Here is a 17,825-nt window from a genome sequence, read left to right as displayed (position 1 = left end):
GTTTGATGTTTAAATTGAATTTGTAATATAGTATGATGATTGTTAATTACAAATAGAAAATTTATAAACTCTAATTTGTTAAAAATGGTATGTGCTTGAAGCTTGGAGCTCGAAGAACATAAGGTTTGCATCGGCACAAGTTAAGTTGAAAAACTGATGATTAGTTAGAAGGTGATACTTGAAAAGTTAAGTTGTTTATTCTTGAGATAAATATAACTTTTTAATTTTCTTATTTTGTTAAATGTCTCAATTTCTATTTCTAAGGTTAGTACCTTTACCTGATCTCTAAATAATTCCATGATAGAGTTAGTAGTTAATCTTTAATTTTATTAAGTTGCATGGTGGAGTTACTTCAAAACTCATGTTGGATTATTTAATTTTTTTGTTTGAATGACTATTTTTGTTTGATGTTTGAATTGCATTATTTTTAATATAGTCTAATGATTATTAATTAGAAATAGAAAATTTATAAACTCAAATTTGTATATTTATGATTAGATAATCCGGAGTCATTAAGTGCTACTGATGGAACTTAGTTTGGGAGCGTCATATATTGTGAGTAGTATATTATACATATATGTATGTATGTGTTTTCTCCTCTCTTTTGGAATAAGCATGCGGTTAAATGCGAATGAGATTGGTGAGACTTAGTGATTAAGATGACATGCGCGCATGCATTATGTGAAAAATTAGATTATAACTACATAACAGGATTGAGTTAGAACCTCTTAGACGATAGGATAATCATCGGACATAAGCGCATACTTGACAAGTAATATTAGTCTGCATGTGCTTTTTATTTTGATTAGTGTTGCTTGCTGTTTATTGATGTTGATGTGCTTTTTATTTTGATTAGTGTTGCTTGCTTGCTGTTTTTGATTCAATATGTTCCTGCCGTATTCATATATTCTGAGTTGCCTTTATTTGGATGTAGATACTAGGGTCTGGCATGTCAAACAAAATGTGGTATGCTCTTGTAGAGCATGCAAAGACTTGTGGCCTCAGTGGAAAGCTTTATGTTTATTATCCTGAAGATTCCAGGGACGTTGGTGTTGTTTTTAATAATATCTATGAACTAAATGGGCTTATCTCTGGGGAACAATATTATTCAGCTAGTTCTCTTTCTGATGATCAAAAGGTTGGTCTTGCATTCTTCTATATATGTATATTTTGAATAGTCTTTCATTATTTTATCCTTCTTATGGGTTTTAATGTCTCAGCACTCTATGGTTTCTGTTTTGCATGGTTTTACCGTGAACAATTTGAATCATATACAAACTTGAGAGTGAGTAAAATTGTGCTGAATTTGTGTTTCATCTATTAAATCATAGAATGATCTGATTGGTCTGTTTGAGTTTCTTGCAATATGCGCCATCATTTTTCTATGCATACAAATGTTTGCTGCTCGTTTAATTTGACACTATTTCTATGATTTTTATTTTCCTTTCTTTTCTTCCCCTTTTTCAAGCTCAACTCTAAATGTCAATTTATAAACTTAAGTGATCTTAAACTATTATCTGTAACACTACTTGTATACTGCAAAAATGAATGTGTCAGTTTCTTCATGGTAGTTGTTTATTGTTTTCTTTATGGTGAGTATAGACTGATGTGTGAATCTTGATGTACTAATTATATATCTTATTCCCTATTGAAGTATGATAATTAGATAAAATGTACACTTGTAGTTCCAGTATTGGAGTTTTCATGGATTTTTTAAATATCATGGAACATATAAAAGCATTTTACATGTATAACTACATGTTGGAAAAAATATTATATAGTTTGAGAATCTTATATATTAGTTTCCTGAATTTATAGATATCCACCGGCTGTTTGTTATAAAAGTGAGTATTAAAGACCTTCCAGAGCTGTGTCCTCTTAGTGATATCAGCAACAACAGTGATATCCATGGGTTTTTCTTTTTAGATTTATTTTAATTACTCATGTTACAGCATGTTGCAGAAACATAAACTATTGCTTGTACTGGGCATTGCTTTGAGTACATATAAAATCAAATGAGTCTACGATCTCAATGATGAGACTATATCTGATGCAATGTACTCATTTTGCATGGTCTTTGAAACTAAATCTTTGTCCAAAGGAGCTTAATTAATTTTTAACTAACAAACTTGGTTGGTCCTGCTTAATTTTCTTTTCTTGGACATGACTTTACTCATTAAAATTTGTTTTATAGGTATATATGGATACATTGATGAAAAAAAGCATATGATAATTAGAATGAGGTTATAGAGTATGACGGCAAGTCTCTTCTGAACTTTAAGCAAAGTAAGAGGTCAAACACTTATCGAGATGAACCACAGATAGGCCAAATAGGTTACCCTAGTGCTTCAGACCACCAAATGCAATTGCCGAGGCTACCAGCTTCAGTTACTATTGAGTAGGCTTCTATGCATTCAGGCCTCCAAGTTGGAGGTAAGTCCTTATAGATATTCAGTAAGTAGTTAATAGGGGTACATTAATTTCAATATTCTCATCTTATTTGGGTTTTCTTATCTTGTGTCAGGGTATAATGATAGTATGGGAGCAGGATTCTCGGCTCAATCCCAGCTTGTGAATCCAAATTCAAGTACCCGGTTTGACAGCACCTCATTCACAAATGAACCTTTGATCAGCAACTCTCACCATGCTCAAAGGGATGAGAAATGATAACAGTGTTGGTCTAGCTCTTAGTCCTCCTCAGTCATATCTAGCTCAGGGTTTCAAGCTCTTTGCTCTTCCATGCAGCCATCTAGTCTCAATCCTTTTGATGACTGGACCAACAACTGGGACAAGGAAGTTGATGAATACTTTACTGAGGAAGAGATTCGCATCCGAAGTCATGAGATGCTTGAGAATGAAGATATGCAACAGTTGCTTCGACTCATTAGCATGGGGGGAATGGCGCTGTAAATATACCTGAAGATGGATTCTCATTCCCACCTTATATGGCAGCATCACCAATGCCAAACTATGACGAGAACAGAGTGCGTCCTAGTAAAGCTGTTGTTGGTTGGCTGAAGATCAAGCGAAAATGAGATTAGGGTTCTTTATCAGGAAAAAAGCAACTGAAAGGCGAGCATAACTTGTTGAATTGGATGATGAATAGTAGTTGGAAGTTGTTGTTGTCAAAAGACTATTTGCAGCATAAAAAAAGGTAGGTAAAGATGCCAAATGTCTTTCCTAGGCCAACAATATATTCTTGGAGGTCTTGGGACTGGATGAAATTTTTTATTTTGAAAGTCTCAAAAGGCCTCTAGGTGTTTCTAGGCATTTAAGTATCAAAGAAATCTCTTCTTGTACAGCTATACAGTATGTTGTTCCTTCCTTTAGCTACTCTTTCTTAGAACTTAGCAAGAAGCTTCTCTCTAATCACTTCTATAATCGTTGGGGTGTATTTATAATAATTTGTTTAAAAGATTTTTAAGGGGTGAATTTGTCTTTCAGTTGATGGCTCCTCTCATTCTTGTTGACTGATTAGGGGAACCTTTTTTTAATAATAGCCAATAGATATGACTTCCCTTTTTTTTTTATCAATCAGCATTTGCTATAAATTGTTTGTACCATTAAGGGTTTGAGTTACTTTTGTTTCTTTTGTTATTGGATGAGCATGCTTCTTTCTGATCACTTTGCCCCTGGTTGCATTTGGGTTTGGTGTGCTGAATTATCATTTTTTGTTTTCCAAGAGAAAAAAAGAAAAATTTCTTGTAGCTCTTGATCATCCTTTTAACTCTGCATTTAGAGGCTCACCATCATCTTAGACTACAATTGCAACATATATTTTTTATGCTGATCAGGTAGATAGTGAAGTGGTTGCAATATATATCTTCCCAATCCATTTTCTGATTTTTCTTTTAATTTTCTTATGACTTTATTTTTATTTCTTAAAAGTTTTCTAAAACCAATTTTTAGAAATTGTAAAAAAGAAAAAGAAAAAGAAAGAGAATCAAAATCCCTACTTAGAAAAGTTGTATCAAAACAATTTTCGAGCTAAGAGGTTTGAAAAAAATTGTCCATCGGTTTGTGCTTATATTTTAATATTTTTTATTTTTAAATCAATAGAGTATCTATTATCTTTTGGTCTATTTTTATTGGTATGACTATCAAAAGTGGATCTTCCTAGGATAAAAGTTATTAGTAGATTAGCATTGCCATTGTACAAAATTAATTAAGAATATTTCATTTCTAATAATTAAATAGATCGTACAAGTTATAGATATAGACTAAAACTTTTTGATTTAGACTAAAACTTAAGCGTATATATTAATTAAATTATGTATTACTCTTCCTGCTCATTTTAAAGTATATATAGAGCATCAGAAATGATAAAGTCACACCTGTTCTGTTAATGCTAGATTATAAAATAAGAAATATATAAAAAATATTCATTAATAAGAAAATATGAGATAAATTTTGTTTTTTTTTTTAGTTTTTTCACAATTATCTAGTCGTCTTGAAAGACCTAATCATATTGAAAATTGACTTTTATTATTTATGTTCCTAAAATTAATATCCTACAATTAATAGGATGAAATTCTTTAATACAAAAGCCCTATGTTGCATATGTTGCCACCATCGCATTACTAGAAAGAGCCATTAAGATAGACCTGACTTAAGAGATCTAATGGAGCAAAGAAGTAGGCACATGATAGGTGGCATTATCTAAAGATAAAAATACTACCGGCCAATAGAAAAGCTACAACACAAGAAAGAAGCAAACAATAAGAGTAAAGGAAATGAATGGACCAATAGGATAAAAGAGACCTTAAAACTCTAATTGCCTTATCTATAAAGACCATGATAGATAAGGTAGAATACGAAGTTACTCATTTTAACTCTAATCTTATTATTTCTCTTTCTCTTTCTCTATTTGACTTGATAGTTGGAGTGGATCATTGATCTTTCCGTTGATGCTCCCATCTCATCGCTTATTGTCTTGCAGGATCAAGCTAGAAAAAATCTCAATCATGAATTAACAAATATAAAATCATAATGAAATATGCTAACTAATAATAAACAAAATAATATATACATAAATGAGAAGACTTTACAATTTAATTTATATGAGTAAAACAAATAATTATAAAATAATAAAAAAATGTATGTTGTTAATTTAATTTATAGTAAAAGCTCCAAATATGGAAGATGTTAAAATATTTTTTTGAAATAATTTTTTTAAAAGTTAAAAATGCATATATAGATTAACATAAATTATGGGCTATTTTTGTAGCCTACGTATCTTTTTAGAAGAATTAAAAAAATCTTTTTTTACAATCTTTTTGTCAAAATTTTTGCTTTGTTATAGTTGGCTATAGATTTTCTTTATTATCTTTCAAGAAAATAGCAAGTGATATGAATCTCTTATTTATGAGTATTTGAGAAACTAAGTTTATTTGAATAAATCTTTGTTACATGTATTAATTTAAAAAAAAAATTTGTGAGTTTCTAATTTGCTGATTTGTAGTAAAAAAGAAAAAAAAAGATGATTACAACTGATATTTTGAACATGCACCTAAGATGTTTGATGAATCTTCTGAATGAATTTTATTTTACTCTTACTGATAGTTTTAATGGTTGTGATGCTGATGGATTTAATATTATACTCAAAAAAGTATACATATACTATCTCTCTCTCTCTCTCTCTCTATATATATATATATATATATAAAGACTATTTTGATATGCTAGAAACTTTTATATACATTGTGCATACATTATTATCTCTTTTTTTCTATGTTTAGAAATACATAATGAAGAATGAGCGGGAGAAGAATAAATTTATAGAATAATCAAAGAAAGAGTAAGTGGATCATTATACACCTAGCAAAGAAATGAGATGACATGAGACATTAATTCAAAACATGTTGGCTAGTTATTTAGTTTAATTTGCTTTTCTTTTTTCTTGTAATTGTGTTGTCCATGTATGGATAAGCAATGAAATGACCATTTGAGTTGGCCAATAAATTGGATTAAATGTAATTGTGTTATACATTGATGATGTTTGATGATATATTTATTCTAAGAAATTGGCTAAACTTTTAAATAGCAGTCCAACTTATAATTGTATAAATACAAAAGATATAAAACATAAACGAAATAACAGTTTTAGATAGATTATTCGTATACCAAATATATACGAAACATATACCACAATCTATGAGATGTATACTAATTATTGTAATTTTTACTTATGTTTTTGTAAAGATATAAACATAGTAAATGTACTGTATATAAGAAACATATATTAACATAAGTTAAAGGTGTTCCATCACATTGAATAAACATTGATATTATATCTATTCCTACTGAAAAAAAATATATATTTCGAAATGAAAATATATTAAACAAATTAAAATTTTAATTAAAAATTACTTAACATATGTTTTTTTTTATAGAAATACCTAAAGTATGCTTGATATATAGTTGATATATACATTTCATACTTAAGATATAAAAGATAAGTGTATTGTATACTATTTTCTAAGAATTTACATTTTTATTTTTATAAATCTGCAATCTATATAAATTAAAATAGTTGTATATATCAAATATATTTAATGTATACTATATATTTGTTGAGTGTATACCATTTGCTACTATTTTATACCTTTTTTAAAAGGGTAAATATTTGAAGTATACTATAAATATATGCAATAGATACTAAAACATAACATTCTTCTCCTACTCAAGATCGTTCCGCCAAGAAAGATCTTCAACTGCAATGTATAACATTTTTTGGAAGTTTATTTTTTTTAATATTTTATCTTTAAAATATTTTATATATCAAATATATATTAAATGCATTTCATATTTTATCGAATGGGTCTCATTTATTTCTATCTTTTTTATTATATTATATCGTATATACAAGACTTTTAATAATTTCATTATATAATAATAAAATAATTATCATAATGACATTTCTCTAATTTCTAATAATAGTGAGATTATATATAAATCCTAACTAAATCAATTAATTAAAATTGATATTATATCTATTACTATTAGGAAAAATAATTACTTTCAAAAGATTAGGCTCATATTTGAGATAAAAACTTATTAGGGTTACTGAATTTAAGTTTATTGCTATTTAGATTATTTTGTGATTTGTTTTAGTTTTTTTTTTTAGTTAAAGTGAAAACATTGTTATTCAAGTGGGTCCCAAATTATCACTTCATCCATTGACGGCAAAAGCATATCACTTTCAAAAGATTGGGCTCACATCTGATATAAAAATTTATTAAGGTTACTGAATTTTAAGTTTATTGCTATTTAGGTTATTTTGTGATTTATTTTAGTTTTTCTTTTTTGCTAAAGTGAAAACTAAGTGGGTCTAAATTACCACTTCATCCATTGATGTTAAAAGTAGATCACCCTTAAAAAGTAATTTTTAAATTTATATTTGGCACTTTGGCCAATTAAACCCCCAATTTGATATTATTTTATTTTTATATTTAAGGGATTGGAAAGAATGTGAGGATTGAATCATGACTACCTGCTCTTTAAGACGAACTCAAAAATCACCTACTGACCTAAGGGCAGCTTGAATGATATTAGTGTACAAAGTTCAGTTACATATATTGACAAAAGACATATGATCTTTACGTAATGAAAATTTCGTTTGGCAAAGGATAAAAATCTGAAATAGGGGGAATAAATAACAGCTAGCAAGTACGTGTGGCCCTTATAAGCATACAAACAAACTAGTTGAAGTTGAAGCAAAGCAAACCAACTATGGCAAAGCCCTCTTTTCCTATAAATAGGGAGGAGATGAGGAGAGTAGAGAGTGGGCATTTTAGGACATTTTCCATTTCCGATATCCTAATTTTCAGATAGAAATAGAAGAAAGAAGGAGATGGAACAGAAAAAAAAAAAAAATCTAAAATGACCCCTCAAGACATATGGAGCTCCCTCGCTATAGTCCAAATGTCCAATTTTACTTCTCTTGAGATATTTTTCTCCATTCTGATAAAGTTAAAAATGAAAGGTACCTTTTTTTTACCCTTTTCTTCTTTTACATAGTTTTACTGAGTCAACTGTGAGCAGTTTGTGATAGCAATTGGCCTATTTATCTTCCTCAAGAACACTATCTGGATGATCTTGAAGATTTCTTCGTCGTCTACATCTCTTCCCACAGGTGGGTTAAGAAGGATCAAGAAAAGAAGATAGCAATTCATTTGGTCTACATGCCAGATCATGAACCATATCAGCACGCAGCACTGTTGTTTAATAATTGTATCCAGTTTAGTTTTTTTCTTGTGTTGAAGAAGACATTCCAATCAATTGTTTGGAGGTTGTAACTCATAAATTCTGCCTTAGATTAGGACTTCTATAATTTTCAGAAATTTTACTTATGTATTTTTATGTTTTATGTTTCATTGTCATGTGTACATTTTGTGATAGAAGATACTTCCTCTATCCCGAATGGATAATTTAGAAAATTAGATTTTTCTTAATTGATATCATTAATTTGTACCATTTTCTTCTTAAAATACCATTCTTATACTTTTATCAAGTGAGTTCATCATATAAACCATTTATATTAACTGAGATTCAAATAAAATAATTTATTGCAGTGGAATCTTAAATATATAAAAAGATTATATATTTATAGCAAAAAATAAAAATTTAATTGTATGTGATGATATTTTTATAAATTTAAAAAGTTTATATGTATGTACTGAAATATTTTATAATTTTTATTTTTATCAATACAATATATAAACACGGCTAAGATAAGTTTAGAATATGACTAGAATGCTTTAGGATAATTGTTATATCTTGGACCCAAGTTCAACTAGCATTATAGACCTAGGATTAAGAATATGTGCAGCCCGCTATTTAAACGAAATGCAGTGTCAATGTACGATTTTAATAGCCAACTAAAGTGAAAAAAAATCGTGAGCTGAGGTCACGAATTTTTACTCTAACAAAATCTATTTTAAAAAAGAAAACCCGATCACTACCTACTACTAAAAAATAAGTTTTTTTTCATAAAGCCTGTTTGGTTCAGCTGATGAATGCAGCTGGTAGCTGGTGGCTGATAGTTGGTAGCTGATAGTTGATACATTAAACCGTTTGGTAGAATTTTATTAGCGATTGCTGTTAGTATGTTAAATGGACATTGAAGGTATTAATTTATCTTTAAATATATTTTTTATTATATTATATTATATTATATTTAATGATACAAATTAATAAAAATAATTTATGATAATTAGAAATATTTTAATTAATCTTTTATAGTTCATTTGTATTTATTATTAAAAATATTTATAAAAGTTATTTTAAAAGTAGAAATTTAAATTTAAATTCTACTAATAAAAAATTTATTATTTCAAATACCATAATTTTAAATATTATAATTATTTAACTATTAAGAATAATTTCAAGATAATAATTATTTATTTTAAAATATAAAAGTTTAATTAAATGAGATCAATTTAGAGTAAGTTAGTATTAATAAGTTTTAATAAAGATGTTAGTGTCCAAATAAATAAATAGAATCAAATCAGCTATCTGCTGATAAAAAAAAGCTATAAAATAAAGTTGATACAATCAGCTGCTGATAGCTAATTTACTCCCAATCAGCTGCTATAGATAGCAGCGAATGGAGCTTGACTCCAATCTGTCTTGACAAGTCCACCTATTGTAGCCCAGTCATCAGCATTCCATAGAATAGAGTAAATCCTCATTGGTTGATTCTTTGGGAATGGAACACCAATGCTCTCCATGTTCTTGAACACTCTAATAGGAGTCCCATCAACAGAAAAGCTGAAACACAGGTTCAAAATAACTTCAATATACATTATATAAATATGCTAAATGAGACTACAAGATTTTGGAATAATGGGTTTGCTTTAGTTGCTTACATGACACGCTGAGGATTCCAAAGGATGGAATAGGTGTGGAAATCTGCAGTTGCGTCAAACCACAGATAGAATTGTTGCTCTCTGTTACCTTTGCCTTTGCTAAACACATTAGTGTGAAGAATGTAAGGTACACCACTCAGATTTCCCAAGAACTCAAAGTCTATCTCATCCCACGTGGACCCTTTCAAGGATAACTGCAATTTCAAACATTTCATTAGTCAAATGAACACAAACTTCTAAACCAAAGCCATGCAATAGCTACATATATGAGGAGGAAGCTAAGAAATTGCATAGTAGGCAGTGACAGTGCCAGCAGAGTTGCTAGGGACAAGCTTGAGCTGCATATCAATCTTTCCTAAAAGATACTTATTCTTCGACTGAAATCCAGAGCCAGAAGCTTTGTCAAGGTTGAGGGTAAGAAGCTGGCCATTGTTGAGTGTCTTAGCACGACCATCTCCCCAAGTGATATCAAAGTCTTGGTTGAAGTCACTAGCAAATGCACCAATTAATGAGCTAATTGTAAGAGAGATGATCAATGAGAGTGCTGAACCTCTTGTGCAAGTAAGAAAAGAAGCCATTGGGCTTGTTCTGTATTGAAGGAGAAGTTATTTTTCTTTAAGTAGAAGTAAAGTGATGGATTGGCAGGGTTCTTAAGGTTTGTAATTATAAAACAATTGTTCCTTAGAGGGATAAGAAATGAAACAGGGAAAGAGAGTAATTACACAGGAAGGTTCCATGTTAGAAGCTGTGGCCAGTTGGCTTTAGATTGTTGAAAAATGGATTTAATCAATGGCGAACAACAGGATGCAACTATCAGACGCGGTTTGAGTTTAGATTTATAATGAAAACACACACACACACAAAGAGAGAGAGAGAGAGAGAGAGAGAGAGAGGCCCTGCAGCAGGATACGGCTTCCTTTCACCAAAAATGGAGGTTGGTGTGTGGGTCTTTTACTTTGCCACTTTCTTTTCCACTTCCTTTGCTTCGCTTAAACCCACCACCGCCTCACCTGTAGAGTCGGTGATACTTTCAATATGTTATGTTTCTACCGATCTAACGTTTATGAACAAAATTATAAAGTAAATAAAAAAGTAATCCTAAAAATACTGTAACATAGAGAAATTAAAAAAAAGAATCTATCCTATCTGATAAGGCTTTCTTGGTGATACAAAAATTGAAACTCCCAAAGAATACAAACTAAAATCATTTTAGATTAAGGTTTGATTCTGTCACTCGCCTATTTTTGGCCTTACTCCAAAATTTAATTTATTTTTCACTTAAATTCTTCTATTTACAGATATAGAGTACTTTATTAATGAATAAAAAGTAATTATTTTTTATATAATTACCTTAATTTCTTTTTTTTTGCCTTTTCCGTTTCTCCTTCATCACAAATTTTTTTTTTTCTAAATAAAAAAGAGTTTAATCTACTATGTTCAATTTCAAGAGTTAACTAAATTAATTTTACTCTAATTTCTCTCTCTCTAAATTACACAATTCCTATAACATGCATCCCGAATCACTTTGTGGTATGGAGGCAAGTTATATTTGCGAGGATAAAACTTCCTGTTTTTCTTTATTTTTTTATTATGATAAAATAAACTATAGAAATAATATTGTATAAAAAAATTATATATTAGTAATTTTTCATATTTATAAAAATTTATTTTTTATCCGTATCTTGTACAACTATTGTAATATCCGAAATTTTTCTTTTAATAATAATGATAATAATAAAACTAAATATCTTATAATTTAACGGATATTATTAGAATAACGAGTTTTTATTTAATTTATTTTAATTAATTGAATTGGGATGATTTAAAATAGAATTTTAATGCTAGATAAAAATAAAGAGATTTATTTAACTATATCTAATTAGTTTGACTTTTAAGAGATTAATTAAGTGAATTCCATAAAGGATAAATTATATATATATATATAGGTCATACTCAAATTTTCTCTCAATATATGAATTAAATATTATATTTGAAACTTATGAAAGAAATAGTAAATTATTTTTTTTTATAAATAAATTTATTGGGCAATGACAATTTTAATTAGCAAATGGTATTGGATTAAATTGAAAAATAGTCAACCAATTGATTATTTAAGTTAATTAAGTGTTAGAATTAATTTGACAATTAGTTATGAGATAAGAACTAAAAGTATAATTGCTTAATATGGGGTTTAAATGAAAATTTTATGATTGGTATTTTTATAATTTAATATGTCGGTAAGGGTATTTTAATAATTTACTATTAAAAGTAAGCGTAAATAAGTAACTCTCTATTTTAATAATTTTATATAGCAATTCTGATTTATTGATTTAAAAGATTTAAATAACTTATTTATTTACTACTCGTATATCATTTTCTACATCACTGTTATTATGATTGCATGTTGACTCGGGATGAGACGACTGTAGAACATGCCACCTGATGGGTTGCATCAGGACCGCATGCACACCGGTATAAATCTGAGGCAGGTAGTAAAATAATATTTTAAGACTTGTCCTGGTCGAGTTCAACTCTCTGGCTTGTGTGGAGCTTAATTGCAGGATTAAAAGTCTCTGGTCGAGCTTTGCTCTCTGGGAGCTGGCTTTATTGGAAGTTAAGTAACCATACTGGATTTAAGGACCCTGGTCGAGCTCCGCTCTCTGGGCGCCAGTTCCGTTGGAGTAAGAGAGCCAAAAAGGTTGTTAGTGTTGAGGTTAGGGTTCTGCTGAGATACCCGTTCCATCATTAAATCATGGCATGACATGTGTTTTTACATGACCTAATATTTTATTTTAATTAAACAATTTTTTTTTATTATAGTGGTTGTATTTATTTTTTGATATATGATTTTAACTCACTCTCGAGACTGATAGTCTCAAATTTAACTATTTTTCAGGTATTTGTTAGCTTTCCGTAGTTCTTTTCCTCTAGCATCCCGATTTCCTTCGCCTTCAGGTTTAATGTAATTGACTTTATTGGTATGTTTGATTTTTAAATTTTAGATTCTCCGCAGTAGTAATTTCAAATTTATCATTTTATAATGGCATATTAATTCAGGTATTGCTTATTTATGCTGGCATACTGAATTAAATATATAGTATCTGGATAGTTAAAAGTTAGTGTTATAATTGATAGAATTTGGATTATACTTTGATTGAGATAGTGAATGGTCAGGCTTGCTACGGGTTTCAGTGGCCTTATACCTACCTATTTCCTAGCGCCGGTTACGAGCCCACAGATCGGATCGTGACAATTATTGTAGTTATTTTAATTCTAAATAATAATATAAATTTAGATTATAAATCAAATTAAAAATAATTTTTAATATTTTATAATTATAAAATTCTTTAAAATAATAATAAATTAAATATTATTTAATATAATTCGTAACATGTATTGTGGATTAGAGAACCATCACATATGTGCGGGGACCCACTTCTTTTTTTATATATGTGTGGACTTTTATTTCCTTTTTTTAAAATTTTTTTAAATCATAATAAAATAAATTTATAAAAATTATATATTAAATAATTTTTTAATATATTTATAAGAACTAATAGTCTATCCACGTCCCATTTTAATTCAATTTAGTTTGATTCTTTCTAAATCTATAATTTTCTTTGGATTATATATTATATATATAATTTTAGAATAAATTTTTTAATGTGTCACTATTATGAAGATTTTTATTTTAACATGTTTATTTATTTTTGACATATGAAATTTTTATTTTTTAAAATTACGATAAAATGAATTTAAGAAATTAAGATTATATTGAAAATAATGTGTTGAATAAGTTTTTTTTATAGATTTATAAAAACGAGTCATCTACCCACTTGATATACGACTATCGTACTGACTTTAGATAATAATATATATTTAATTATAAAGACGAGTCGTCTACCCACTTAAGATAATAATATATATTTAATTTATATATAAATTTAAATAGTATTTTTTATATTTCATAATTATTTATAATATTTAAAAATAATAATAAATTAAAGATTTTAATATCTTTCTTAATTTTTTGTATATTTTAAAAGATTTAATTAATATAATAATGTAAGAATTATTAATAATCTAATAGATAAAACCACAAAATCTATATATATATGTATATATTAATTTTTAAAACTTAATTTTTTTATATGTATGCTTAATTTATGACACATATACTTACTTTTGATATATAATTTATAATTTTTCTATAATTTATTGATTCATAAATTATATTTCTAATTAAACACTGACTTTAATCCTAAAAAATAACATATCAATTATGTTTTAATGTTATATTAACTAATAAACATATTTTTAATCAAATAATATTACTAATTCTATCCTAAGAAATAGAACAATAATTATATTTTAATATTATATTAATTAATTAATTAATTTTATAATTAGATAATAATTTTAATTTTAGAAAATAGCATCGTAAATTATATTTTAAAATTATATTTAAAAATAAATTAATTTTTAATTATATAATAAATTTTTATTTTAAAAATAGTAATATCAATTATATTAATATATTAATTTATATAATAATAAAATTAATTAATAAATATTTTTATATTATTGCATTAACAGAATTTTAGAATTTTAAAAAATTGAAGACATTTAAAAATAATTAGTTTGCTATTATTTTTAAAATTTTATAAATTAATGTTGAATATTGAAATTTTTATTAAAATGTATCTATTAACTTGATTATAATCAAAATAATAATAACTGACGTACAATGCATGGGTAAACGACTAGTTATACATAAATTTAAGTTTTAAGTATTAATAATAAATAGACGTATCAAAATGAAAATCTTATGAGTCAGAATATAGTAACACATTAAAAGATTTTATTAAACCAAGTATATATTAATTTTTTTTGTACATATATCAAGATGTTCATTTTCTATATGTATAATGTTCATTAGATGTAATATTTTATAATAATTAATTTTCTTTGTATTTAAATACTTATTATCTGTGAACTTAATATTCGATTAATGTCATATTCATTTTGTTTCATGTATTATTCATCAATGTTAATATTAATTAATGTTTATCATCTGGTACTTCAATGTTTATTGTATATATATATATATATATATATATATTATGTTTATCAATTATGAAAGTTTACATTAGTTTTTAGATATATATTAAAAATTATTTGTGATTGATATAAACATGCATCATTTATAAATATTATATTTATTAGTTTGTTGATGGATATTCGTCATTAATGAAAATTATATTCGTTAATTTATTCAAATATACATATATAACATAAACATAATATATATGTATATTTATGTAATGATTCCAGTAATCTTTCATATTAACTCTTTTCTTATAGGATTATTTGATAAGCATCATCAATCGGTTTTGCTGATCCAAGGTAACACAATATGCATTGCATGTTATAGGTGAGATGCAGCAGGCTGTTTCTCCAAGTAGGGCTGTCTTTGGACCATAATCGCAACAATATAAACAATCCAAGTCATTTACCATGATTCACAATGATGTTTAGAGTCTTTCTAGAGTGCCAATATTTTCTGGAAAACGTTGGTCTTTCCTTTTTATTGATGATTATACTAGAGTCACTTGGGTCTTTCTTTTAAAAGAGAAATCAGATGCTGAAAGTGTATTCAAAAAATTTTATAATATGGTTTAAACAAAATTTCACACTTAAATTAAAAATTTTCAAAGTGATAATGGAAATGAGTTCTTTAACAATGTGTTGAGACAATTTTTTGCTGAAAAAGGAATTTCTTATAGTAACATGCCTCAGCAAAACAGGGTGGCCCAGAGAAAAAATAAATATATCTTAGAAGTTGTTAGAGCTCTTAGTTTTACAACTACAATTCCAAAGTATCTTTGGGAAGAAGCAGTTTTAACAGCTATTTATTAGATTAATAGATTGCCTACAATAATTTTAAACTTTAAAACACCAATTAAAGTTTTTAGTAAATGTTTTCCCATAACTCGGCTAACTAGCAACATTCCTTTAAAATTTTTTGGAAGTGTGGCTTTTGTCCATGATCATCATCCTAAACGTTCAAAACTTGATCCAGAAAGCACATAAATGTATTTTTTTTAAGCTATCCTGCAAATCAAGAAGGTTATAAATGTTTTGATCCAGTTTTGAAAAAAATGTTTATTTCTATGGATGTCACTTTTTTTGAAGGACAGTCATACTTTGACAAATTTCATCTTTAGGGCAAAGCACTAGTGAAGATGTCTCAACTGATTCTAGTTCTGATTTAAATTCTGATTATGATTTAAATTTTGAGTTTTTTTTTCAAATAATGGTATTTCTTGGAGGTCTAATTATATTTTAAAAGAAAATGGATCAAAAAATAAAAAAAAAATGTGAAAATAAATGATTTAAATATTGAAAATATTGAACAGCCTTTCATAGGGTCATCTCAAAATCAAAATATTGAAACAGCTGATATCTATGCAAAAAAGTTTAAAGGTCTTGTATATTCAAAGGAACATCAAGCACAAAAAAGAGTCAATATCCCACAGCACCATCAAGAATCTACTAAGAGGTTGGATCATGAAATTTATGGTAAGCCTCCAAAACTTCCTACAAATAATTCATCTAGTCAACTTGATCTTCCCATTGCTCTTAGGAAAGGTGTCAGGTCATATACTAAATATCCTTTGTCAAATTTTGTATTTACAAAAATATTTCATTACCATATTGTGCTTTTATCTCACAAATGTCTAGTATGGTTATTCCAAATAGTGTTCAGGAGGCTCTAAATGTTCCTGAGTGGAAAGAAGCTATTTTGGAAGCGATGAGAGCCTTGGAGAAGAATTCTACTTTGGAAGAAGTGGATCTACCAGATGGGAAGACAGTTGTCGGATGTAATAGGTGTTTAATGTGAAGTACAATTCAAATGGATCCTTTGAAAGGTATAAAGCTCGTCCAGTAGTCAAAGGATTCACTCAAATATATGAAGTGGACTACTATGAAACTTTTTCTCCTGTGGCGAAACTCAATACTATTCAAGTACTCTTGTCTGTTGTAGCTAATCTAGATTGGTCTTTGAATAATCTAGATGTGAAGAATGCCTTTTTGAATGGTGACTTAGAGGAGGAAGTATACATGGAACCTCCACCTGGTTTTGCTTAGAAATTTGGAACCAAGTTATGTAAGCTAAAGCGATCTGTATATGGCCTTAAACAATCTCCTAGAGCATGGTCTGAGAGGTTCACAAAGTTTGTTAAAGGTCAAGGTTATAATCAAAGTCAATCTGATCAATACTCTTTTCATAAAGAGTTCTATTGAAGACAAAATTTATATTTTAATTGTCCATGTAGATGATGTAATTTTGACTGGAGATGATATAATTGAAATGAGCAGATTGAAACAAAACCTAGCCAAGGAGTTTGAAATTAAAGATTTAGGATAACTAACATACTTTCTTGGAATGGAAGTGACAAGGTCAAAGAAAGGCATTGTTGTCTCACAATGGAAGTATATTCTAGATCTCTTGAAAGAAACTAGAATGAGTGGTTGTAAACCTTCTGAAACTCCAATTGAGGCTAATTCTAGACTTGGGGACGTAAAGAATGGTGTTCCAATAGACATAGGAAGATATCAGAGGTTGGCTGGAAAACTGATTTATTTATCACATACTCGTTCAGACATTGCTTTCACTGGAAGCTTAGTAAGTCAGTTTATGCATTCTCCATATGAAGAACATCTTGAAGCTGTATATCAGATTCTTCATTATTTGAAAAGTACACTAGGAAAAGGACTTTTTTTAAGAAAAATAAAAAAAGAGGATTTGAGGTGTACAAGGATTCTGATTGGGCAGGTTCAATCATTGATAGAAGGTCAACTTCTGGATACTGCACATTTGTTTGGGGTAATTTAGTCACATGGAGAAGTAAAAAGCATAATGTAGTTGCTAGAAGTAGTGCTGAGGCATAA

The 17,825-nt window shown here is 28.0% G+C and overlaps 2 protein-coding genes, 1 long non-coding RNA gene and 1 pseudogene across 3 annotated transcripts; 3 read left to right on the top strand and 1 right to left on the bottom strand.

Annotated features, from left to right (window-relative positions):
• Window positions 1–625: 625 nt before the first annotated feature.
• LOC8260307 lies at window positions 626–3,864 on the top strand (annotated as a pseudogene).
• Window positions 3,865–7,641: 3,777 nt separating this feature from the next.
• Window positions 7,642–8,475, top strand: LOC107262197. Its single transcript, XR_001536093.2, has 2 exons — window positions 7,642–7,984; window positions 8,080–8,475. It is a non-coding gene; the product is annotated as an uncharacterized LOC107262197 (long non-coding RNA).
• Window positions 8,476–9,533: 1,058 nt separating this feature from the next.
• On the bottom strand, window positions 9,534–10,447 carry LOC8260306 (xyloglucan endotransglucosylase protein 1). The gene is given in 3 exon segments (XM_015726518.3): window positions 9,534–9,771; window positions 9,870–10,063; window positions 10,160–10,447. Coding segments are annotated over 3 exon segments (720 nt in total).
• Window positions 10,448–17,319: 6,872 nt separating this feature from the next.
• LOC125371175 (uncharacterized mitochondrial protein AtMg00810-like) lies at window positions 17,320–17,825 on the top strand. The gene is made up of 2 exons (XM_048379707.1): window positions 17,320–17,632; window positions 17,710–17,825. The coding sequence occupies exons 1-2, from the start codon at window positions 17,320–17,322 to the stop codon at window positions 17,823–17,825; spliced, it is 429 nt and encodes a 142-aa protein (XP_048235664.1).

Source organism: Ricinus communis, chromosome 9, assembly GCF_019578655.1.
Source record: "Ricinus communis isolate WT05 ecotype wild-type chromosome 9, ASM1957865v1, whole genome shotgun sequence".
Taxonomy (NCBI): domain Eukaryota; kingdom Viridiplantae; phylum Streptophyta; class Magnoliopsida; order Malpighiales; family Euphorbiaceae; genus Ricinus; species Ricinus communis.
The sequence above is the reverse complement of the archived record's forward strand: the minus strand, read 5'-3'. Positions and strand labels throughout refer to the sequence as shown.

What these genes read in the sequence shown, in the direction of transcription:
- LOC125371175 (XM_048379707.1), top strand. Translation starts at nt 17,320, where the DNA reads ATGGAAGTGACAAGGTCAAAGAAAGGCATTGTTGTCTCACAATGGAAG. An exon ending in GATTCTTCATTATTTGAAAA is followed by an intron (nt 17,633 to 17,709) that starts GTACACTAGGAA and finishes CTGATTGGGCAG; the next exon opens with GTTCAATCATTGATAGAAGG.